General features: G+C 45.2%; 1 protein-coding gene and 1 pseudogene across 1 annotated transcript; both read left to right on the top strand.

The window, feature by feature from the left end:
* The first annotated feature begins 15,531 nt into the window (after positions 1-15,531).
* On the top strand, positions 15,532-16,470 carry LOC144266594 (olfactory receptor 5AR1-like; annotated as a pseudogene).
* A 7,656-nt stretch (positions 16,471-24,126) lies between these two features.
* LOC144266448 (olfactory receptor 5G9-like) lies at positions 24,127-25,059 on the top strand. Its single transcript, XM_077819898.1, has one exon. The coding sequence runs from the start codon at positions 24,127-24,129 to the stop codon at positions 25,057-25,059; it is 933 nt and encodes a 310-aa protein (XP_077676024.1).
* The last annotated feature ends 466 nt before the right edge of the window (positions 25,060-25,525 follow it).

The following is a 25,525-nucleotide window of genomic DNA, read 5'->3' as shown; positions in this document are numbered from 1 at the left end:
CCGTCTGTGTTGCATTTCCACAAGGAAAGATATGGCAACAATATTAATTGCATGTGCTGTGCACATCTGTTGTCCTGGGAGCAAAGATGCTCCAGGGAGCAAATTTCAAAGTCATCAAAGAGAAATTTAACCTCTGCCGCCCAAGGAAGCAGCCCCAGAGGTATTAAGGGTAACGTTGGTGTGGTTAGCAAACAGGAAAAGATTAGACTCTTAGTCTCATTTTAGGGTTTTGAGAAGGTTCTACTTCCGTCCTCAACTCCTTGTAAGTGAAGGGAGGAAAAAGAAAGAGATACCATAGAATCATAAAAAGAAAAGGAGTACTTGTGGCACCTTAGAGACTAACCAATTTATTTGAGCATGAGCTTTCGTGAGCTACAGCTCACTTCATCAGATGCATACCGTGGAAACTGCAGCAGACTTTATATATACACAGAGAATATGAAACAATACCTCCTCCCACCCCACTGTCCTGCTGGTAATAGCTTATCTAAAGTAATCTTCAGGTTAGGCCATTTCCAGCACAAATCCAGGTTTTCTCACCCTCCACCCCCCCCACACAAATTCACTCTCCTGCTGGTGATAGCCCATCCAAAGTGACAACTCTTTACACAATGTGCATGATAATGAAGTTAGGCCATTTCCTGCACAAATCCAGGTTCTCTCACTCCCTCACCCCCCTCCAAAAACCCACCCCCATACACACACAAACTCACTCTCCTGCTGGTAATAGCTCATCCAAAACTGACCACTCTCCAAGTTTAAATCCAAGTTAAACCAGAACATCTGGGGGGGGGGGGGGTAGGAAAAAACAAGAGGAAATAGGCTACCTTGCATAATGACTTAGCCACTCCCAGTCTCTATTTAAGCCTAAATTAATAGTATCCAATTTGCAAATGAATTCCAATTCAGCAGTTTCTCGCTGGAGTCTGGATTTGAAGTTTTTTTGTTTTAAGATAGCGACCTTCATGTCTGTGATTGCGTGACCAGAGAGATTGAAGTGTTCTCTGACTGGTTTATGAATGTTATAATTCTTGACATCTGATTTGTGTCCATTTATTCTTTTACGTAGAGACTGTCCAGTTTGACCAATGTACATGGCAGAGGGGCATTGCTGGCACATGATGGCATAAATCACATTGGTGGATGTGCAGGTGAACGAGCCTCTGATAGTATGGCTGATGTTATTAGGCCCTGTGATGGTGTCCCCTGAATAGATATGTGGGCACAATTGGCAACGGGCTTTGTTGCAAGGATAAGTTCCTGGGTTAGTGGTTCTGTTGTGTGGTATGTGGTTGTTGGTGAGTATTTGCTTCAGGTTGCGGGGCTGTCTGTAGGCAAGGACTGGCCTGTCTCCCAAGATTTGTGAGAGTGTTGGGTCATCCTTTAGGATAGGTTGTAGATCCTTAATAATGCGTTGGAGGGGTTTTAGTTGGGGGCTGAAGGTGACGGCTAGTGGTGTTCTGTTATTTTCTTTGTTAGGCCTGTCCTGTAGTAGGTAACTTCTGGGAACTCTTCTGGCTCTATCAATCTGTTTCTTCACTTCCGCAGGTGGGTATTGTAGTTGTAAGAAAGCTTGACAGAGATCTTGTAGGTGTTTGTCTCTGTCTGAGGGGTTGGAGCAAATGCGGTTGTATCGCAGAGCTTGGCTGTAGACGATGGATCGTGTGGTGTGGTCAGGGTGAAAGCTGGAGGCATGCAGGTAGGAATAGCGGTCAGTAGGTTTCCGGTATAGGGTGGTGTTTATGTGACCATTGTTTATTAGCACTGTAGTGTCCAGGAAGTGGATCTCTTGTGTGGACTGGACCAGGCTGAGGTTGGTGGTGGAATGGAAATTGTTGAAATCATGGTGGAATTCCTCAAGGGCTTCTTTTCCATGGGTCCAGATGATGAAGATGTCATCAATATAGCGCAAGTAGAGTAGGGGCTTTAGGGGACGAGAGCTGAGGAAGCGTTGTTCTAAATCAGCCATAAAAATGTTGGCATACTGTGGGGCCATGCGGGTACCCATAGCAGTGCCGCTGATCTGAAGGTATACATTGTCCCCAAATGTGAAATAGTTATGGGTAAGGACAAAGTCACAAAGTTCAGCCACCAGGTTAGCCGTGACATTATCGGGGATAGTGTTCCTGATGGCTTGTAGTCCATCTTTGTGTGGAATGTTGGTGTAGAGGGCTTCTACATCCATCGTGGCTACATTCCACACAAAGATGGACTACAAGCCATCAGGAACACTATCCCCGATAATGTCACGGCTAACCTGGTGGCTGAACTTTGTGACTTTGTCCTTACCCATAACTATTTCACATTTGGGGACAATGTATACCTTCAGATCAGCGGCACTGCTATGGGTACCCGCATGGCCCCACAGTATGCCAACATTTTTATGGCTGATTTAGAACAACGCTTCCTCAGCTCTCGTCCCCTAAAGCCCCTACTCTACTTGCGCTATATTGATGACATCTTCATCATCTGGACCCATGGAAAAGAAGCCCTTGAGGAATTCCACCATGATTTCAACAATTTCCATCCCACCACCAACCTCAGCCTGGTCCAGTCCACACAAGAGATCCACTTCCTGGACACTACAGTGCTAATAAACAATGGTCACATAAACACCACCCTATACCGGAAACCTACTGACCGCTATTCCTACCTGCATGCCTCCAGCTTTCACCCTGACCACACCACACGATCCATCGTCTACAGCCAAGCTCTGCGATACAACCGCATTTGCTCCAACCCCTCAGACAGAGACAAACACCTACAAGATCTCTGTCAAGCTTTCTTACAACTACAATACCCACCTGCGGAAGTGAAGAAACAGATTGATAGAGCCAGAAGAGTTCCCAGAAGTTACCTACTACAGGACAGGCCTAACAAAGAAAATAACAGAACACCACTAGCCGTCACCTTCAGCCCCCAACTAAAACCCCTCCAACGCATTATTAAGGATCTACAACCTATCCTAAAGGATGACCCAACACTCTCACAAATCTTGGGAGACAGGCCAGTCCTTGCCTACAGACAGCCCCGCAACCTGAAGCAAATACTCACCAACAACCACATACCACACAACAGAACCACTAACCCAGGAACTTATCCTTGCAACAAAGCCCGTTGCCAATTGTGCCCACATATCTATTCAGGGGACACCATCACAGGGCCTAATAACATCAGCCACACTATCAGAGGCTCGTTCACCTGCACATCCACCAATGTGATTTATGCCATCATGTGCCAGCAATGCCCCTCTGCCATGTATATTGGTCAAACTGGACAGTCTCTACGTAAAAGAATAAATGGACACAAATCAGATGTCAAGAATTATAACATTCATAAACCAGTCGGAGAACACTTCAATCTCTCTGGTCACGCAATCACAGACATGAAGGTCGCTATCTTAAAACAAAAAAACTTCAAATCCAGACTCCAGCGAGAAACTGCTGAATTGGAATTCATTTGCAAATTGGATACTATTAATTTAGGCTTAAATAGAGACTGGGAGTGGCTAAGTCATTATGCAAGGTAGCCTATTTCCTCTTGTTTTTTCCTACCCCCCCCCCCAGATGTTCTGGTTTAACTTGGATTTAAACTTGGAGAGTGGTCAGTTTTGGATGAGCTATTACCAGCAGGAGAGTGAGTTTGTGTGTGTATGGGGGTGGGTTTTTGGAGGGGGGTGAGGGAGTGAGAGAACCTGGATTTGTGCAGGAAATGGCCTAACTTCATTATCATGCACATTGTGTAAAGAGTTGTCACTTTGGATGGGCTATCACCAGCAGGAGAGTGAATTTGTGTGGGGGGGTGGAGGGTGAGAAAACCTGGATTTGTGCTTGAAATGGCCTAACCTGAAGATTACTTTAGATAAGCTATTACCAGCAGGACAGTGGGGTGGGAGGAGGTATTGTTTCATATTCTCTGTGTATATATAAAGTCTGCTGCAGTTTCCACGGTATGCATCTGATGAAGTGAGCTGTAGCTCACGAAAGCTCATGCTCAAATAAATTGGTTAGTCTCTAAGGTGCCACAAGTACTCCTTTTCTTTTTGCGAATACAGACTAACACGGCTGTTACTCTGAAACCTGTCATAGAATCATAGAATCATAGAATATCAGGGTTGGAAGGGACCCCTGAAGGTCATCTAGTCCAACCCCCTGCTCGAAGCAGGACCAATTCCCAGTTAAATCACGGGCAAACAAGTCAATTTCAGAGCATTTCAGTCTTTAATTGAAATGACATTCGTGAGAGGGGAAGGAAGGAATTACGCTAAGAGTAAAAATTTCTGAACATATTTACCTATCAAAAAAAGGAAAGAGCTTTGCCAAGGGAGGGAGAAGAATGATGGAAAAGGAGAGAAAAAATTGCTTTAATAGGAAGGGGGAAAACTCACCCATTGAGTCAAATAATGTCTATCCTAAGTCCATTACTTTGACTCAGCTATGGTGTGTAGCAGTGCCGTAGTCTAGATGCTTTCAACATTTATGGAAGGGGTTTTTCCTTCAATGTAGTTAATCCATGTCTCTGAGAGGCAGTAGCTCGATCAATGAAGGAATTACACTGCGGGTCTGTACAAGCTAACTGCCTCGCACAGGGTGTGAAAGTTTCCCCACACTGTGAAACAGAGCTCTGTTAAACAAATGTTTAAGCATAAACTGGGCCTCAGAGAAGCTGCCGATCAAAAAGAACAGTTGGGAAATCTAGTCTTATCTCCCTGCCAGGTGTTTGTCAAACGTCCTCTTTAAAAATCTCCAATGGTGGAGATTCCACAACCTTCCTGGAACCTTCCTGGAAAACTGAAAAGTTATTTCATTGCTTAGCCACCCTCACTGTTGGGATGTTTTTCCTATTGTCCAATCTAAACCGCCCATGCTGGAGTTGAAGTCCATCTGTCCTTGTCCTATCCTTCCCCTACTCCCACATTGTTTTGCAATTATATTCTTAAACTCTGTGTGACGGGTTGCATCTCAGAAACCCCTTTGGGACTGCCACCTGATGTGCCTAGACTACCTCTGAGCCTGTTTTACATTCCAGCTTGGGACTTCAGTACCTTAAATGGTATGAGCCAGGTACAATTGCCTGCTGCAAACCCAGATCCAAGTCTGAACCACTTCCCGCACGAGCTGCATGCTTAACTGAAAACAGCTATCTCTAGCACTCAGATGCCCAGCTCCCAATGGGTTGCAAACCCCAATAAATCCGTTTAACCCTGTATAACATTTATACAGAGTAAACTCATGAATTGTTCGTCCTCTATAACACTGTTTGCCCCCCCGCCAGGTATTACTTAATAAGTAAAAAGTTATATTATTAAATACAAAATGTAGGATTTAAGTGGTTCCAAGTAATAACAGACAGAACAAAGTGAATTACCAAACAAAATAAAATAAAACATGTAAGTCTAAGCCTAATACAGTAAAACCAAATGCACGTAAATCTCACTCTCAGAGATGTTCCAATAAGCCTCTTTTACAGACTAGACTTCCTCCTAGTCTCGGTTCAGCAATCATGCACACCCCTGTAGTTACTGTCTTTCGTTCCAGTTTCTTTCAGGTATCTTCTTGTGGTGGAGAAAGTATCTTTTGTGCCAGCTAAAGACAAAATGGAGGGGTTTCCCAGGGGGTTATATACTCTCTCTCATAGGTGGAAACTCCTTCCCCTCTTCTATGCAGAATCCAGCTCCAAGATGGAGTTTTGGAGTCACATGGAGAAGTCACATATCCATTCATGACTCCGTTCCTTACAGGCCGAAGCCACATTCCCAGTGAGGCTCAAATGTGGATTGGTGTCTCTCAAAGTTCATTTTAGCTTAAGTGTTTCTTGATTGGGCACTTACAGAGAATACTCTTTTCTCAAGAAGCTGACCAACTGCTTCACTGAGGCTACTTTAAATCAAACCAGTATGTAGCCAATATTCATAACTTCAAATACAAAAATGATAAATGCATGGAAATGGGATGAGTACATCCAGATTATGGTAACCTTTGAAGAGATATGTTACATGGCATATCTCGCATTAAACATATTCCAGTTATGTCATATTTACATTCATAAGCATATTTCTACAAAGCATTATGGGGTGCAACGTCACACTCTGTTTCACGGACTATAAATTATATGAAATAAATAAAATTAACAAAAGAATAGGGAGGGAGCTGGCTTGCTCGCTGTTGGTTATTTACACTTGTGTTCAAGGAAGCAGGACTTTGCGTCCATTCTTTGAAACCTCTCCCCTAAGGATTAGACCAAAGAATATAGCTTACCTGGGTCATCATTTTTTCCTCCTAATCGATTCGATCCTGCAATGCCTCACAGGTTGGCACCACCTAGGAGAAGGGGGAACCAACATTCCCTGGAGCACTGATAATACCACCCAAGCCTACACACCTTTGGGGGATAATTTCTATCATAGTGAAGAAGAGAAGAGTCATCACTGGACCTGCCAGGGATCTCCTTGTGGGGAGGTGATGACCATAATGTCCTTGTGCATCTGCAGCCATGGATCAGAGCATGGGCCTATCCCTGTGGTGAGCTCACCATTTCATATCAATCAAACACTACTGTCAGTCAGCACCACACCTTTGGTGTTATTGGGATATTTCCTAGGTTGGTGGCTGTGACAACCCAGACTAATCAGCAGCTGTGTCACACCTGCCAGCAACCTTGCAATGCCTTGCTGAAGTGGCTTCCACCTGGGCCACTCACAAACAACCGTCTAGCATGCAAATCACACCCTGAGCATGTGTGTGTAACTGCAGCCTGGCGAGGAATAATTGGATTACACTCAGGCTCTCACCACCCTTGGTTATACTGCAGGGTGACCCCAACACACTCCGCACTCTTCGATTTCCTTCCTGAAATGTATGTGCTGTCCTACCCAGTCCTCTCCTGGACAATGCAAGCTACATTGTCCATTATTTCTTTAATAGCACTAACATGCCTTCAACTTAGTTTCTCAGACACTTCTATTGAAATTCACTGGATTAGATAAAATAACAAAACAAAGTTTATTGACCACAAAGATAGATTTTAAGTGAGTGCAAATAAGGAAGCATGGAAGTCAGAGATGGTTACAAGAAACATAAAGTTAGAATGCAACTTGTGCCTAAGTTAACAAATGATGTGAAATTCAAAGCAAAAATTTCCTCACCACATGCTTTCAGCAGTCTCACTGACCAAACTTCTTAGGTCAGGACCCCTCCCCCAGTCCAATGGCTGCTTCCTTTATCCCTTCATATGCAGTGAATCAATTGGAAGACAGAGAAGGATGCCTTGGGATGTCTGCCCCTTCTTTTTATAGTCCTACCCCCCCTTTGAGAAACATTTTCACCTGGTTACCAAAAAAAGAAATGTCTATGTAGAAGGATGTTCCCTGTTGCTGTTTCCTCACCTTTTTTGGGCTTTGTTGGTTTCCCTTCCTGCTTGATGACTCTGATTATTGTTTAGATCCAGAATTAACCAGCACACACATTTCTTTGTTTAAGACAAACCAGTTTCCCAGCCTCACTTTGGAACAGGTATTAATAACATGATACAGTGTCATCTTATAACTTCACATACATTATAAAAAATATTAATATATACAACAACAGCATGACTATTTCTAGTTGACTCATAGATTTATTTAGCATTTTACAGCTGAGCTCCGTGTGCAGATAATATGCATGCAAGTGGAATAGTTTTGTGAACTGCAGAAGCCCGTAGCATGCTGTGGCCTCCCCATGAGCTCCTCTGGTCATGATGTCCATCAAGCAAAATGAGTGAACCTACATTTCCTACCTTGGGGAGTAACCTAGCAAGGGAAGGACATAGGATACCATGGTGATTGGCATGCTATAAAGAGCGAGATAATCTGGAGTACTCTTACATGTCTTATAGGTTTTACATTCCACCTATTGGGGTCAGGACAATGAAATGATTCTGAAACCAGGAATGACTGAGACGATATAATCTGCAGCTGCAAACAATTAGTACATTTCACCTGTATATAACTTTCTGTTCCTTTGATTCCAAATTTCTTGCTAACGCTGGTTGAAAATTTTTCTTGAGAAGTTTTTTTGATCAGAAATTGGATTTTCTATTTAACTACTTTTTTAAAGAAATTATCTTTTCTTTGGAAATTATAAACCTTTCATCAAAATACCTGTCAAGGTTCCTCCCCCACTCTGAACTCTAGGGTACAGATGTGGGGACCTGCATGAAAAACCTCCTAAGCTTATCTTTACCAGCTTAGGTCAAAACTTCCCCAAGGTACAAAGTATTCCACCCGTGGTCCTTAGAATGGCCGCTACCACCACCAAACTAATACTGGTTACTGGGGAAGAGCTGTTTGGACGTGTCTTTCCCCCCAAAATACTTCCCAAAACCCTGCACCCCACTTCCTGGACAAGGTTTGGTAAAAAGCCTCACCAATTTGCCTAGGTGACTACAGACCCAGACCCTTGGATCTTAAGAACAATGAACAATCCTCCCAACACTTGCACCCCCCCCTTTCCTGGGAAATGTTGGATAAAAAGCCTCACCAATTTGCATAGGTGACCACAGACCCAAACCCTTGGATCTGAGAACAATGAAAAAACATTCAGTTTTTTACAAGAAGACTTTTAATAGAAAATAGAAGTAAATAGAAATGAAGAAATCCCCCCTGTAAAATCAGGATGGTAGATATCTTACAGGGTAATTAGATTCAAAAACATAGAGAACCCCTCTAGGCAAAACCTTAAGTTACAAAAAAGATACACAGACAGAAATAGTTATTCTATTCAGCACAATTCTTTTCTCAGCCATTTAAAGAAATCATAATCTAACACATACCTAGCTAGATTACTTACTAAAAGTTCTAAGACTCCATTCCTGGTCTATCCCTGGCCAAGCACAGCATACAGACAGACACAGACCCTTTGTTTCTCTCCCTCCTCCCAGCTTTTGAAAGTATCTTGTCCCCTCATTGGTCATTTTGGTCAGGTGCCAGCGAGGTTACCTTTAGCTTCTTAACCCTTTACAGGTGAGAGGAGCTTTCCCCTGGCCAGGAGGGATTTCAAAGGGGTTTACCCTTCCCTTTATATTTATGACACGCCCCCCAAATCTCAGCTAGGGTGAAACACTGGCTGGGATTTCTTCCTGGAGCTCTAGGAAAAACAGAGTTAATAAGACACATGCATCTCTAAATATACTACCAAGTACATAAAGACTAACAATATTTTCCACATCTCAAGGACGATTTTAACCAGTTGACTCTGGGAAACTTTCACGGGAGAGTGCATCAGCCACTTTGTTAGAAGCTCCTGAGATGTGTTGGATGTCGAAATCAAAATCTTGGCGAGCTAAACTCCACCGAAGAAGTTTTTTGTTAGTTTCCTTGACGGTGTGAAGCCACTTCAGTGCAGCATGGTCGGTTTGCAGGTGGAAACGCCATCCCCAAACATATGGGCGTGGCTTTTCCAGAGCGTAGACAATGGCATAACATTCTTTTTCAGTGACTGACCAGTTGCTTTCCCTCTCAGACAGTTTTTTGCTGAGAAACACTGTGTCAATGGAGTGGTATGCCCGTTCAGTCAGTCCTGGGGTGGCTGAGAACGTTGGCGCGTAGCTAGTGCACAGCTCCTGGATCTGCTGTCGCTGCATATGCCCAAGGGTCATGGAGAGGTTCACCTCTTCCACACCACCAGCACATTTCCCTTCGTAGTAGACACCTTCAGGCCACTCAGCATCATCTTCTCCCTGGGCTGTAAACTGACAAACCTTTAATTCTCTGGAATAAAAGGGCTTTAGAGAATTAATATGGTACACCTTAGGCTTTCGGTTGGAGGTGGGGAATGCTATGAGATAATTAACAGCTCCCAGGCGCTCCTGGACCATGAATGGCCCTTCCCACAATGCTTCCATTTTATGGGCCTGGAGCGCCCTTAAGACCATGACCTGGTCTCCTACTTTGAAGGAACGCTCTCTGGCATGTTTATCATACCAGGCTTTTTGCTCTTTTTGAGCATCCTGTAAGTTTTCTTTAGCAAGGGCTAAAGAGGTTCGGAGGGTGTTTTGTAGGTTGGTTACAAAGTCCAGAATGTTAGTTCCTGGAGAAGGTGTAAATCCCTCCCATTGCTGCTTCACCGACTGCAATGGCCCCTTAACCTCACGGCCATATACAAGTTCAAATGGGGAAAACCCTAAACTGGGATGTGGTACAGCTCTGTAGGCAAAGAGCAACTGCTGCAACACTAGGTCCCAATCATTGGAGTACTCATTTACGAATTTACGTATCATGGCCCCCAAAGTTCCATTAAACTTCTCCACCATGCCATTTGTTTGATGGTGGTAAGGAGTGGCAACCAAGTGATTTACCCCATGAGCTTCCCAAAGGTTTTTCATAGTTCCTGCCAGGAAATTAGTCCCTGCATCTGTGAGGATGTCGGAGGGCCAACCTACCCTGGCAAAAATGTCTGCTAGTGCCTGGCATACACTTTTAGCCCTGGGGTTGCTTAGAGCTATTGCTTCTGGCCATAGGGTGGCAAAATCGATGAAAGTCAGTATGTACTGCTTTCCTCTGGCTGTCTTTTTCGGAAAAGGACCCAGAATATCCACAGCTACTCGCTGAAATGGAACTTCAATGATGGGGAGTGGTTGTAGAGGGGCTTTGACCTGGTCTTGGGGTTTTCCCACTCTTTGGCACACCTCACAAGACTGGACATAGGTAGAAACATCCTTGCCCATTCCCTCCCAGCGGAATGACCCCCCCAAACGGTCTTTGGTCCTGTTCACCCCAGCATGGCCACTAGGGTGATCGTGGGCTAAGCTCAAGAGCTTGGCCCGGTATTTAGTTGGAACTACCAACTGTCTCTGAGGATGCCAGTCTTCCTCGTGTCCACCAGAAAGAGTTTCCTTGTATAAAAGTCCTCTTTCTACAACAAACCTGGATCGATTAGAAGAGCTGAGAGGCGGTGGGTTGCTCCATGCCGCCGTCCAAGCTCTCTGGAGGCTTTCATCTGCTTCCTGTTCGGTCTGGAACTGTTCCCTTGATGCTGGAGACATCAGTCCCTCATTGGATTGTGGACCTAGGCTTGGTCCCTCTGGAAGCGATATAGGGGATGGAGCTGTTTCTGTTGACTGTGAACCGCTCTCCGCTGGTGCACTATGTTGGGATTCAGGCTCCGGCTGAGCCTCTTGTGTAGGGTTATCGGCTGCTACCAGTTCAGGTTCAGTGGGGCCCTCTGGTGCTGAGGTTGCAAGTACTGGATTCAGTGCTGACACGGGGTCTGGTGTTGGTTGTTCGGCTGGTTCCGGTTCTGGGACTGGTTCCGTCTGGGTCTCTGGGACTGGATCCACTACTGCTGTTGCAGACATTGGCCTGGGGTCCGGGTCCATCACCTCTGACTGGGTCCTGATAGAAGTTTCCGGAACAGAGCTAGGCCTCACGGCTTGTTTAGCCTGGCTGCGGGTGACCATTCCCACCCTCTTGGCCTGCTTCACATGATTGGCCAAGTCTTCCCCCAACAGCATGGGGATGGGATAATCATCATAGACTGCAAAAGTCCACATTCCTGACCAGCCCTTGTACTGGACAGGCAACTTGGCTGTAGGCAAATTGAAAGAGTTGGACTTGAAGGGTTGAATCGTCACTTGGATCTCTGGGTTGATTAAATTGGGGTCCACTAAGGAAGCATGGATAGCTGACACTTGTGCTCCGGTGTCCCTCCACGCGGTGACCTTCTTCCCGCCCACACTCACAGTTTCCCTCCGCTCCAAGGGTATCTGGGAGGTATCTGGGCCTGTGGACCTCTGGTGTGATTCCGGTGCAATGAACTGTAATCTGTTGGGGTTCTTGGGGCAGTTGGCCTTTACATGCCCCAGCTTGTTACATTTAAAACATCGTCCAGCTGACGGGTCACTGGGGTGAGGAGGGTTGCTGGAGAACGGGGTGGCGGGACGATAAGGGGTCTGGAGGGTTCTTTGGGAGGTAGGTGGGGCTTTGGGCGGCCCCCGGTAATAGGGTGTGGTCTGGGGTGGTCCCTTCTGGTCTCCGCTCCAACTGCGACCAGTTTTCTTCTTCTCTGCCACCTCCACCCATCTGGCTCCAATCTCTCCTGCCTCGATTACAGTTTTGGGTTTCCCATCTAGGATGTATCTTTCTATTTCCTCAGGAACACCCTCTAAGAATTGTTCCATTTGCATTAGGAAGGGCAAATTTACTGGAGATTCAACACTTGCTCCTGATATCCAGGCATCCCAATGTTTCACAATGTGGTAGGCATGTCGGGTAAATGACATGTCTGGTTTCCACCTTAGGGCTCTGAACCTCCGACGAGACTGCTCGGGTGTTATCCCCATTCTGACTCTCGCCTTGGATTTAAACAGTTCATACTTGTTCATGTGTTCTTTAGGCATTTCAGCTGCCACCTCAGCTAAGGGTCCACTGAGCTGCGGCCTCAGCTCTACCATGTATTGGTCAGTAGAGATGTTGTACCCAAGGCAGGCCCTTTCGAAGTTTTCTAGGAAGGCCTCAGTATCATCGCCTGCCTTGTAGGTGGGGAACTTTCTGGGATGGGAAGTGGTACTTGGAGAAGGATTACTAGGGTTTGTTGGGATATTCTGCTGAGCCTTTATCTTCTCCATCTCCTCCACATACTTCCTCTCTTTTTCCTTCTCCTCCAGTTCTTTGTCCCTCGCTTCCATAGCTCTCCTGTGAGCAGCCGCTTGGTGTTGTTCTGCTTCTCTCGCTGCCTCCCTTTCTTGTTCCTTCTTCAGCCGCATGAGTTCTATCTGTCTTTCATGTTCCCTTTGTCTTTCCTCAGCCTGAAATTTGGCTAATTCCAGCTGTAGTCGAGCTGAGGATTTGGTCATTCTAACCTCTCTGTTTTTAACTAACTTTACACCCGAGGTTTAGAAATAAACAAAAAAAAACTTGGCTGTAAAATTTTGCTGTGCTGGAATAGAATACCTATTCTCTGATAGTGATTGTCAGCCTACAGAAAAAGACAATTCCCTTGTCTCTGCTCTGGGCCCAAATTAAAGCAAAAAAATTCCAACTACTTGGAAACCTGCTTATCCAGCCCAAAGAAAAAGCAAATGGGTAGAACACACACCCCCCTATTTACTTTTAGGAAGAAAAGAAAAAAAAAACATCTGGGTTGGAAGACTGTGAATTTCCCTGCAGGAGTTAAGTACCCTGCCTCCAGGCAAAGAAAACCTGCAATTCACAAAGATAATCCCCTTTTATCTCTGCTTGGCCACAAAGCAGGGAAAACCCAAGCTGCTTTCAGTTTCAAAGCTGCTTCAAAGCCACAGGAAAAAAAAATTCCTTTTTAAAATCTGTATTTCTAGTTCAAAAAATCTCAACTGGATCTCAAAATGATTTCAGGTTAATCCCACCACTATGCCACCATGTCAAGGTTCCTCCCCCACTCTGAACTCTAGGGTACAGATGTGGGGACCTGCATGAAAAACCTCCTAAGCTTATCTTTACCAGCTTAGGTCAAAACTTCCCCAAGGTACAAAGTATTCCACCCGTGGTCCTTGGAATGGCCGCTACCACCACCAAACTAATACTGGTTACTGGGGAAGAGCTGTTGGACGCGTCTTTCCCCCCAAAATACTTCCCAAAACCCTGCACCCCACTTCCTGGACAAGGTTTGGTAAAAAGCCTCACCAATTTGCCTAGGTGACTACAGACCCAGACCCTTGGATCTTAAGAACAATGAACAATCCTCCCAACACTTGCACCCCCCCCTTTCCTGGGAAATGTTGGATAAAAAGCCTCACCAATTTGCATAGGTGACCACAGACCCAAACCCTTGGATCTGAGAACAATGAAAAAACATTCAGTTTTTTACAAGAAGACTTTTAATAGAAAATAGAAGTAAATAGAAATGAAGAAATCCCCCCTGTAAAATCAGGATGGTAGATATCTTACAGGGTAATTAGATTCAAAAACATAGAGAACCCCTCTAGGCAAAACCTTAAGTTACAAAAAAGATACACAGACAGAAATAGTTATTCTATTCAGCACAATTCTTTTCTCAGCCATTTAAAGAAATCATAATCTAACACATACCTAGCTAGATTACTTACTAAAAGTTCTAAGACTCCATTCCTGGTCTATCCCTGGCCAAGCACAGCATACAGACAGACACAGACCCTTTGTTTCTCTCCCTCCTCCCAGCTTTTGAAAGTATCTTGTCCCCTCATTGGTCATTTTGGTCAGGTGCCAGCGAGGTTACCTTTAGCTTCTTAACCCTTTACAGGTGAGAGGAGCTTTCCCCTGGCCAGGAGGGATTTCAAAGGGGTTTACCCTTCCCTTTATATTTATGACAATACCAAACACCCCTCTTCCCTACACCATGGCTGTGGGACTCTGGCGATGTTTCTGGGCAGCTCAGCAAGAGGAGAGACCATCATGCATCATGGTCATACACCATCACGAGCCTGGCCCATGGAAGAGATTGGTGGTGTGTGGTGTCTGAGGAACCCCAGTGGTACTTCCGAGTCAAAATATTAAGTTTTTAGTTAAAAGATTTTGGTCTATAAAAAACAACAAGAACAACAAGAACAACAAACCTGTGTGGATCAGCTCTTCACAGCACACAGCTTGCACTGAAAACAGCATGATGAAATATACCCCTAAACTCATACTCTGTAACTCTGGTAGAAATTGCATCATTTAATAACACAGTAAGAAAGATTAGGTCAAATTAATCCCCAGGGCACCAATTACACCGAGGGTGGCTTTGGTTCACTGAATGCATTAATTAGGTGTTGTGTCTCTCTGAGCTCAGGTATTCCCAGTTGCTTCAGGAATCATGTCCCATCATTCACACATCTCAGCACACCAGCACATCTCTCTCTCTCTTCTCAGCAGTTACATGCTATTGTCCTGAGTTAGAGTCACACACACATGCAGACACCACGGGGATGAGCAGGTATTAAATTCCAGACCTCCAGCACTAAAAGCCTTAGTCCCAACTCCGACCACTTCAGCGAAAGGAGCGACCTCCTTGGTTGGAAAATATAGGCAATAACATAGTCACTGAAGCCAGGGCTTCCCATTCTGTCTTTGGGTTTTCATACAGGCTCAAGTAAATGCCAAAAAGCGTATTTAGCACAGTTAGTAAACATTACCTCAAACCGACATGCCAAGCCATAGAGCTCCCCTTGCCCAAAGAGGGTAGAAAGATTGAGACTGCTTTACTCTCACCTCTTCTTCCGCTAACAAATAATTTCATCAGACTGGGATGATTTTCACCCTGATTCTCTCACAGCAGGTCACTACTTGCTGCTCGGATTAGTGAACAGGAGTGTTTGTGTGTGCAGCATGATTAACCTGCTTGTCATTGTATTTGCATAGCGTGTGCATTTTATCGAACACCTGGAATGACCAGCTGTGAACATCTGGCTCTGTGGATAAGCCATTCCCGGAGTGGGTACTAATGTCCATTGAGAAACTGATCTCCACTTATCTTCACTTACTGCATTACAGAGAAGGGAGAGGTTTTCCGCACCATCCACCTGCCCACATCTCTGTAGCAGCCTGATCTCTGTTGAGAGGAGATGGAAGAGGGAAATCACTCGGAGGTGACTGAGTTCATTCTCTCAGGAGTGACAGAACGTCCGGAGCTACAGGTCCTCCTGTTTGGGCTTTTCCTACTGATTTATGGCATCACCCTGGTGGGGAATGGGGGGATGATCTTGTTAATCACAACTGACCCCCGACTGCACACCCCCATGTACTTTTAACTCAGGAATTTGTCTTTCTGTGACCTCTGCCTTTCCTCGAAAATTTCCCCTCAGATGCTGCTCATTTTCTTACCCGAGAGGAAAAACATTTCTTTCACTGCCTACGCTGTCCAAATGTCTCTCTCTATCGCTTTTGGAGATTCTCAGGGCTTCTTGCTGGCTGTGATGGCATATGACCGTTATGTGGCCATCTCTAATCCACTGCTCTATACAGTCACCATGTCCAGGCAGCTTTGTAAACAACTGGTGGCTGGGGTGTACGCTCTGGGGTTTTTGGATTCAATGATATTCATGTGTTTTACATTTTGGCTGTCATTCTGCAGCTCCAACATCATCAATCATTTCTTCTGTGACATCCCCCCACTGTTGGCGCTCTCCTGTTCTCACACCCGCATCAGTGAGAATGTGATGTTTACTTTTGCGTGCTGCATTATAATGAGCAGCTTTATTCCTGTCCTCCTCTCCTATGTCTATATCATCTCCACCATCCTTGAGATCCGCTCAGCCGAGGGCCGGCGCAAAGCCTTCTCCACCTGCACTTTCCTCTTGACCGTTGTGGTTCTGCTTTTTGGCACCCTCCTCTTCATGTATTTACGTCCCCCCTCCAGCTATTCCATGGACAGAGGCAAAGTGGTCTCCTTGTTTTACACAGTGGTGATCCCCATGTTAAACCCCCTCATCTACAGCCTGAGGAACACGGAGGTGAAGGACGCCCTGAGGAAAGCAATGAATAAACTCTTAACCAATTCTTGAATCTGTTTACCTCTGTACTGGTTTAGTGATGGGGAGTGGAATCAGGTGAATTCAATTCCCAGCCCATTGCAATGTAATTTCACAGAGCTCATGGTAGTATTGTTCATTCTTGTATTATTATCATTATTAATTTGTTGGTATGCCAACAAGGTCTGCAGGCCCCAACTGAGATCAGTGGACAAAACCTGGGGAAGACTCACAGGGCAAGAAAAAGAGAATGATTTTATAAGCTGGTGTCCAGGGGCATCCACCTAGAGGGAGAGATGTTCAACTTCACGTCTCAGGACATCAGATGGCAGTTCCAAAGGTGTTTCTGTGACTGAACCTTTCACGCAGAGGTAAGGAATAAAATTGCAAAACAATGTGTGGGGAGGGGTGGAAGTGGGGGGTAGGAAAGCACAAGAACCAATGGACTTCAATTGCACAAAGGGCGGTTCAGGTTGCACATAAGGAAATATATCCCAACAGTGAGGGTAGCTAATCACTGGTATAATTTTCCCAGTAAGGTTGTGGAATTGCCACCCCTGGAGCTTTTGAAGAGCAGGTTCGACTAACACCTGTCAGGGATGGTCTAGATAATACTCAGTCGTGCTGTGAGTGCAGGGGAGGGGAATAGATGACCTCTCGAGGGCCCTTCCAGTCCTATGATTCCATGATCTCACAAGGAGCCCTGCACTGGGAGGAGGGGGGACGCCAGCCTGAGCAGTGGGCAGGGCAAGGGACCCACATATGCCTCCAATTGACATTCAGCTCCATTGTGCCCCCCACCACATGCACACACATAGTGCTCACTGCAAACCAAACACACACACACACAGACAGAGTGTCCACTACACACACACAGCCTGACACTGAGCTCAATCACAATGCAGAATAATCTCTACTGGGAATCAGGGACAGCTGGAATATTTCCAACTCACATGAACAAAAAGAACTGAAGCTGGGATGATTTAATTGGGGATTGGTCCTGCTTTGAGAAGGGGGTTGGACTAGATGACCTCCTGAGGTCTCTTCCAACCCTGATATTCTGTGATTCTATGATTCTATACTATGATTCTGCTGCCCTGGCAGGGAGATAGGACTAGATTTCCCAACAGGTCTTTGCCATCAACAGCTTTTCTGAGGCCTGGTTTATGCTTAAAAGTAGATCAACAGACTCTATCACACAGGGCAGGGAAACTTTCCACACCCTCTGCGAGGCAGTTAGCTTGTACTGACCCTCAGTGTAATTTTTCCATTGATCTAGCGACTGCCTCTCGGAGACGTGGATTAACTACATTGAAGGAAAAACCCTTCCATGAATATGGAAAACATCTACACTATGGTGCTGCTGCACACCATAGCTGAGTCAATGTATTGGCTTTAGTATAGACATTCCCTGAATCAATGGGGAAGTTTGCCCCCTTCCTATTAAAGCTATTTTTCTCTCCTTTTACAGTTACTCTTCTCCCTCCCTTGGTAAAGCTCTTTCCTTCTTTTGTTAAGTAAATATGTTCAGAAATGTTGAAATTTATCCTCTAAGGGTATGTCTACACTACAAAATTAAGTCAAATTTATAGAAGTCGGTTTTGTACAAAGCGGTTTTATACAGTTGATTGTGTGTGTCCCCACACAAGTGCTCTAAGTGCATCTAGTCGGCGGAGTGTGTCCACAGTACCGAGGCAACCGTCGACTTCCAGAGCGTTGCACTGTGGGTGGCTATCCCACAGTTCCTGCAGTCTCTGCCGCCCATCTGAATTCTGGGTAGAAATCCCAGTGCCTGATGGGGCTAAAACATTGTCACGGGTGGTTCTGGGTACATATTGTCAGGCCCCCGTTCCCTCCCTCCCTCCGTGAAAGCAAGGGCAGACAATCGTTTCGCGCCTTTTTTCTTGAGTTACCTGTGCAGACGCCATACCACGGCAAGCATGGAGCCCGCTCTGCTAACCGTCACCATATGTCTCCTGGGTGCTGGCAGACGTGGTACTGCATTGCTACACAGCAGCAGTTTATTGCCTTTTGGCAGCAGACAGTGCAGTATGACTGGTAGACGTCATCGACGTAGTCCTGGGTGCTCTTTTAATCGGGCGCCTGGGCAAACATGGGAGTGATTCAGCCAGGTCATTTCCCTTTTAAGTTTCGTCTTGTGGCGATTCAGTCCTACCGACAGTGCACTGTCTTTTAACCTCCAGCCAGCAGAAGATGATGGCTAGTCGTCATACTGCACCGTCTTCTGCCGAGCACCCAGGAGATGATGATGGCTAGCGGTTGTACTGCACAGTCTCCTGCTAGCAAGATGTATAAAGATAGATGAAGTGGCTCAAAACAAGAAATAGACCAGATTTGTTTTGTATTCATTTTCTCCTCCCTCCCTCCTTCCTTCTGTGAAATCAACAGCCTGCCAAACCCAGTTTTGAGTACTATCCTTGAGGTTTTGAGTTCTATCCTTGATGGGGCCATTCAGTTTCTCGCAAAGCCACCCCCTTTGTTGATTTTAATTCTCTGTAAGCCAACCCTGTAAGCCATGTCGTCAGTCACCCCTCCCTCCGTCCATCAGGGCAATGGCAGACAATCGTTCCGCGCCTTTTTTCTGTGCAGATGCCACACCACGGGAAGCATGGAGCCCGCTCAGATCACTTCAGCAATTAGGAGCACATTAAACATCACACGCATTATCCATCAGTATATGCAGCACCAGAACCTGGCAAAGCGATACCGGGCGAGTAGGTGACATCAGCGTGGTAACGTGAATGATGAGGACATGGACACAGACTTCTCTCAAAGCAGGGGCCCTGGCAATGTGGGCATCATGGTGCTAATGGGTCAGGTTCATGTGTTGGAACGCTGATTCTGGGCTCGGGAAACAAGCACAGACTGGTGGGACCACATAGTGTTGCAGGTCTGGGACGATTCCCAGTGGTTGCAAAACTTTTGCATGTGTAAGGGCACTTTCATGGAACGTTGTGACTTCACTTTCCCCTGCCCTGAGGCACAAGAATACCAAGATGAGAGCAGCCCTCACAGTTGAGAAGCGAGTGGCAATAGCCCTGTGGAAGCTTTCAATGCCAGACAGCTACCGGTCAGTCAGGAATAAATTTGGAGTGGGCAAATCTACTGTGGGGCCTGCTGTGATGCAAGTAGCCAACTCAATCAAAGATCTGCTGATATCAAGGGTAGTGACCCTGGGAAATGTGTAGGTCATAGTGGATGGCTTTGCTGCAATGGGATTCCCTAACTGTGCTGGGGCCACAGACGGAATCCATATCCCTATCTTGGCACCAGAGCACCAAGCCGGCGAGTACACAAACCACAAGGGGTACTTTTCAATAGTGCTGCAAGCACTGGTGGATCACAAGGGAAGTTTCACCAACATCAACGTAAATCTCACCCTCAGAGATGTTCCAATAAGCCTCTTTTACTGACTCCTAGTCTGGGTCGAGCAATCACTTACACCCCTGTAGTTACTGTCCTTTGTTCAGGTATCTTTCAGGGATCTTCTTGGGGTGGAGAGGCTATCTCTTGTGCCAGCTGAAGACAAAATGGAGGGGTTTCCCCAGGGGCTTATATAGTTTCTCTCTTGGGGTGGAAACCCCTTCCCCTCTCCTATGGAGAATCCAGCTCCAAGATGGAGTTTTGGAGTCACATGGGCAAGTCACATGTCCATGCATGACTCGGTTCCTTACATGCCCATGCCACATTCCCAGGAGAGCTTAGCTGTGGATTGACATCTCTCAAAGTTCATTGTTAGCTTAAGTGTTTCTTGACTGGGCACTTACAGAAAGTAGTCTTTTCTGAAGAAGCTGACCAACTGCTTCACTGAGGCTACTTAAAACAAACAGGTACATAAAACATATTCATAACTTTGAATACAAAAATTTTACATGCATGCAAATAGCATGAATATATCCAGTAGATCATAACCTTTGCAGACATATGTTACATGGCATATCTCACGTAAAACGTACTCCAGTTAGGTCATATTTACATTCATAAGCATATTTCTATAAAGCATTATGGGGTGCAACATCACACTCTGTTTCACAAACTATAAATTATAGGAAATAAATAAAATTAACAAAAGAATTGGAGGGAGCTCGCATGCTCAGAGATATTTTGTAGCAGCATCTGCACAGATGATGCAGAGATCTGTGTTAACCACCAGTTTGGGGAATATTCTCCTTTTTGCAGCCTGCCCTGACCATGGTGTTTTCAGTGAGGACTGCCGCATGCACCTCCGGGTCACAGGAGGCAGAGAATCCAGGAGAAGATTTATGAGCATGACTCCTAGAGGAAGTAGGGGCATAGTGTTTCCTGGGCACAGACCGGGGGTGACAGACTTTGGAGTTTCTGAGTACAGAGATTACTGGCTGTTGGTTGTTTCCACTTGTGTTCAGGGAAGCAGGAGATTGTGTACATTCTTTGTAACCCCTCGCCCACAGATTATACGAAAGAATATAGCTGATTTGGATCATCAATTTTTCCTCCTAATACAGTCAGCCCTGCAATGCCTCACAGGTTGGCACCACTTAGGAGAAGGGAGCACCAACCTGCCCTGGAGCTCTGATAATACGAGCCAAGCCTCCACACCCATGGGGGATAATTTCTGCTCCCATAGTGAAGGAGAGAAAAGTCATCACTGGACGTGCCATGGATCTCCTTGAGGGGAGGTGATGACCACAGTGTCCTTGTGCATCTGCAGCCATGGATCAGTGCATGGGTCCATTCATTGGGGGACCTCTAGCTTTCATGTCAATCAAAGGCTACTGTCAGTTCGCACCACACCTTTGTGTTACTGGGAAACCTTTTAGGTTGGTGGCTGTGACCTACCAGGGTCCAACCCAGATTAATCAGGAGCTGTGTCACACCTGCCTGCAACCTTGCAATGCCTTGCTGAAGTGGCTTCCACCTGGGCCACTCACAAACAACCGTCTAGCATGCAAATCACACGCTGAGCACGTGGGTGTAACTGCAGCCTGGCCAGGAATAGTTGGGTTACACTCAGGCTCTCAGCACCATTGGTTACACTGCAGGGTGACCCCAACACACTCCCCAGTCTTCAATTTCCCTCCAGAAATGTACATCCTGTGTTGTGCAATCCACTCTTGGACTATAAAAGTGACTTTTCCGATTATTTCTTTAATAGCACTAATATGCCTGAAACTTCGTTTCTCAGACACTTCTACTGAAATTCACTGGCTTAGATAAAACAATAAAAGAATGTTTATTGACTACAAAGTGAGTATGAATTTGGAGGCATAAAGTCAGACATGGTTACAAGAAAAATAAAGCTACAACGCAACTTGTGCCTAAGTTAACAAATGATGTGAAATTCAAAGCAAAATTATCCTCACCACATGCTTTCAGCAGTCTTACTGATCAAACTTCTTAGGTCAGGACCCCTCCCCCAGTCCAATGGCTGCTTCCTTTCTCCTTTCAGATGCAGTAAATCAATGGGCAGAGAGAGAGAGAGAGAGAGATGGATGGCTTAGGTTGTCTGTCTCTACTTTTTATAGTCCTATCCCTGGTTTTAGAAACTTTTCTAACCTGGTTACTGGAAGACAAAATGTATATGTAGAAGGATGCTCCCTGCTGCTGTTTCCTCACCTTTGTTGGGCTTCCTTTGTTTCCCTTCCTGTTTGATGACTCTTGTTACTGTTTAGAAACAAAAATAAGCAGCACACACATTTCTTAGTTTAAGACAGACCAGTTTGCCAGACTCCATTTGGAACAAGTACTAATAACATGATACAGTGTCATCTTATAATTTCAAATACATTATAAAAAAAAAAAAGCATTAACCTTTGTGATGAGAGAATGACTATAATATTTGTGGTGACACCATGACTATTTCTAGTTGACTCATAGATTTATTTAACATCTTAAAGCTGAGCTCTATGTGCAGATAAAATGCATGGAAGAGGGATAGTTTTGTGAACTGCAGAAGTCCATAGCATGCTGTGTGCTCCCCCTGAGCTCCTGTGGTCATCCTGTGGTCTCCATCAAGCAAAATGAGTGAAACTGTCTTTCCTACCTTTGGGAGTAACCTAGCAAGGGAAGGACATAGGATACCATGGTGAGTGGCATGCTATAAATAGCATGATAATCTGGAGTACTCTTACATGTCTTACAGGTTTTACATTCCACCTACTGGGGCCAGGACAATGAAGTGATTCTGGAACCAGGAATGACTGAGAAGATATCAGCTACACATGCAAATAATTAGTACGTTTCATGTGTATCTAACTTTCTGTTCCTTTGTTTCCAAATTTGTTGCTAAGGCTGGTTGAATATTTTTCTTGAGAAGTGTTTTTGATGGGAAATTGGATTTTTCTTTCAACTCTTTTTTCCATGAAATTATCTTTTCTCTGGAAATTATAAGATTTCTATCAAAATACCAAACTCCCCTCCTCCCTAACCATGGCTGTGGGACTCTGGTGATGTTCCAGGGCAGTTCAGCAAGATGAGAAACCATCATGCATCATGTGGGATGTAGTCCAGCGTGGGAGCCTGGCCCATGGAAGAGATTGCTGTTGTGTGGTATCTGAGACACCCCGTGGTATTTCTGATCTGAAATGTTTTTTAGCAAAAAGATTTTTGTCTCCACAAAACAAACAAGCAAAAAAACAAAACAAAAAACTTTGTGTGGATCAGCTCTACGCAGTAACCAGCTTGCACTGAAAACAGCAGGATGAAATATACACCAAACCTCATATTCTGTAACTCTGGTAGAAATTGCATCATTTAATAACACAGTAGGAAAGAGTGGGACAAATTAATCCCCAGGGCACCAATTACACAGAGGGTGGCTTTGGTTCACTGAATGCATTAATTAGGTTTTATGGGTATCTGAACTCAGTTATTCCCAGTTGCTTCAGGAATTATGTCCCACAGATAACAAATCTCAGTATAAACCTTCCTTAGTGCACCAAATGTGAAGTTTCTGTCGATGGGGTAACACCACCTCATCTCTCTCTCTTCTCAGCAGGTAAGTGCTACTTTCCTGAATTACAGGCACACACGCACACACCGTGGTGATCAGCAGTTATTAAATTCCAGACCTCCAGCACTAAACGCCTTAGTCCCAACTCAGACTCCTTCAGCTAAAGAATCAACCTCTTTGGTTGGAAAAAAATAAGCAATTACATAGTCACCGAAGCCAGGGCTTTGCATTATGTCTCTGGGTTTTCATACAGGCTAAAGTAAATGCCAAAAAAAAAAAAAATTAATTAGCACAGTAAGCAACTTTACCCCAAAGCAACATGCAAAGCCGCAGAGCTCCCCTTTCCAAAAGAAGGTGGAAAGTTTGACACTCCTTTACTCTCACCCCTTGTTTAGCAAAGGAATAATCCGTTCCGACTGATTCTCTGCCTGCAGAGTCACAAGTCACTCACTGATTTCTGATCAGAGTAGTGAACAGGAGTGTTTGTGTGGGGGGCGGGATGATTAACCTGCGTGTCATTGTGTTTGCACAGAGTGCGCATTTTATCAAACACCTCGAATGACCAGCTGTGAACACCTGGCTCTGTGGACTAAGCCCTTCCCTGAGTGGGTACTGATGTCTATTGAGAAACTGATCTCCATTTATCTTCACTTACTTCATTAAAGAGAAGGGACAGTTTTTTTCTCACCATCCACCTGTCCACATCTCTGTAGCTGCCTGATCTCTGTTCAGAGGAGATGGGAAATCACTCAGAGGCGACTGAGTTCATTCTCTCAGGAATGACAGATCGTCCGGAGCTACAGGTCCCCCTGTTTGGGGTGTTCCTACTGATTTATGGTATCACCCTGGTGGGGAATGGGGGGATGATCTTGTTAATCAGAATTGATCCCCGACTCCACACCCCCATGTACTTTTTCCTCAGGAATTTGTCTTTCTGTGACCTCTTTGTTTCCTTCATAATTTCCCCTAAGATGCTGCTGAATTTCTTAGCCGAGAGGAAAAGCATTTCTTACATGGCCTGTGCTATGCAAATGTATCTCTCTATCCTTTTTGCAGATGTTGAGTGCCTCTTGTTGGCTGTGATGGCATATGACCGTTATGTGGCCATCTGTAACCCGCTGCTCTATACGGTCACCATGTCCAGGCAACTTTGTAAACAGCTGGTGGCTGGGGCATACGCTGTGGGGGTGGTGGATTCAATGATACACACATGTTGTACATTTCAGCTGTCATTCTGCAGCTCCAACATCATCAATCATTTCTTCTGTGATATCCTCCCACTGTTGGCGCTCTCCTGCTCTGACACCAGAATCAATGAGATTGTGATGTTTGCTTTGACAAGCTGCATTACAGGGAGCAGCTTTATGACTGTCCTCCTCTCCTATGTCTATATCATCTTCGCCATCCTGCAGATCCGCTCTGCTGAGGGCCGGCGCAAAGCCTTCTCCACCTGCAGTTTCCACTTGACCGCTGTGGTTTTGTTTTTTGGCACCCTCCTCTTCATGTATTTACGTCCCACCTCCAGCTATTCCATGGACATAGACAAAGTGGCCTCAGTGTTTTACACGCTGGTGATCCCCATGTTGAACCCCCTCATCTACAGCCTGAGGAACAAGGAGGAGAAGGATGCCCTGAGGAAAGAAATGAATAAACTGCTAACCAATTTTTGAATCTGTTTAACTGTGTACTGGTTTAGTGATGGGGAGTGGAAACAGGTGAATTCAATTCCCATTTCATTACAAAGTAATTTCACAGAGCCCATGGGAGTATTGTTCTTTATTATATTGTTATTATCATCACTTTTTTTTTTATTTGAACAATGTCTCCTGGCCCCAACAGAGATCAGTGGACAAAACATGGGAAGCATCACAGGGCCAGAGAGAGAGAATGATTGTATAACCTGGTGGCTAAGGCGACCCACCGAGAGGGTGAGATGCTCAACTTCATGTCTCTGTTCCAATTGTTTTTCAGTTAGTTAACCACAGTAGAACAACATTGAAAGGAGAGGTTGAGAGCAACTGAGAGTGGAACAGCTCGTTGCTGATGGGCTGGGATTTTTTTTTGGAAATGCAGGAATCCCAAGTGCATAGTGTGCTCGGTTTGGTCACAGAGACCCTCACTGGGACTGTCACCCTA

The sequence above is a fragment of the Eretmochelys imbricata genome, chromosome 6 (assembly GCF_965152235.1).
Source record: "Eretmochelys imbricata isolate rEreImb1 chromosome 6, rEreImb1.hap1, whole genome shotgun sequence".
In the NCBI taxonomy this organism is placed as follows: Eukaryota; Metazoa; Chordata; order Testudines; family Cheloniidae; genus Eretmochelys; species Eretmochelys imbricata.
The sequence above is the reverse complement of the archived record's forward strand: the minus strand, read 5'-3'. Positions and strand labels throughout refer to the sequence as shown.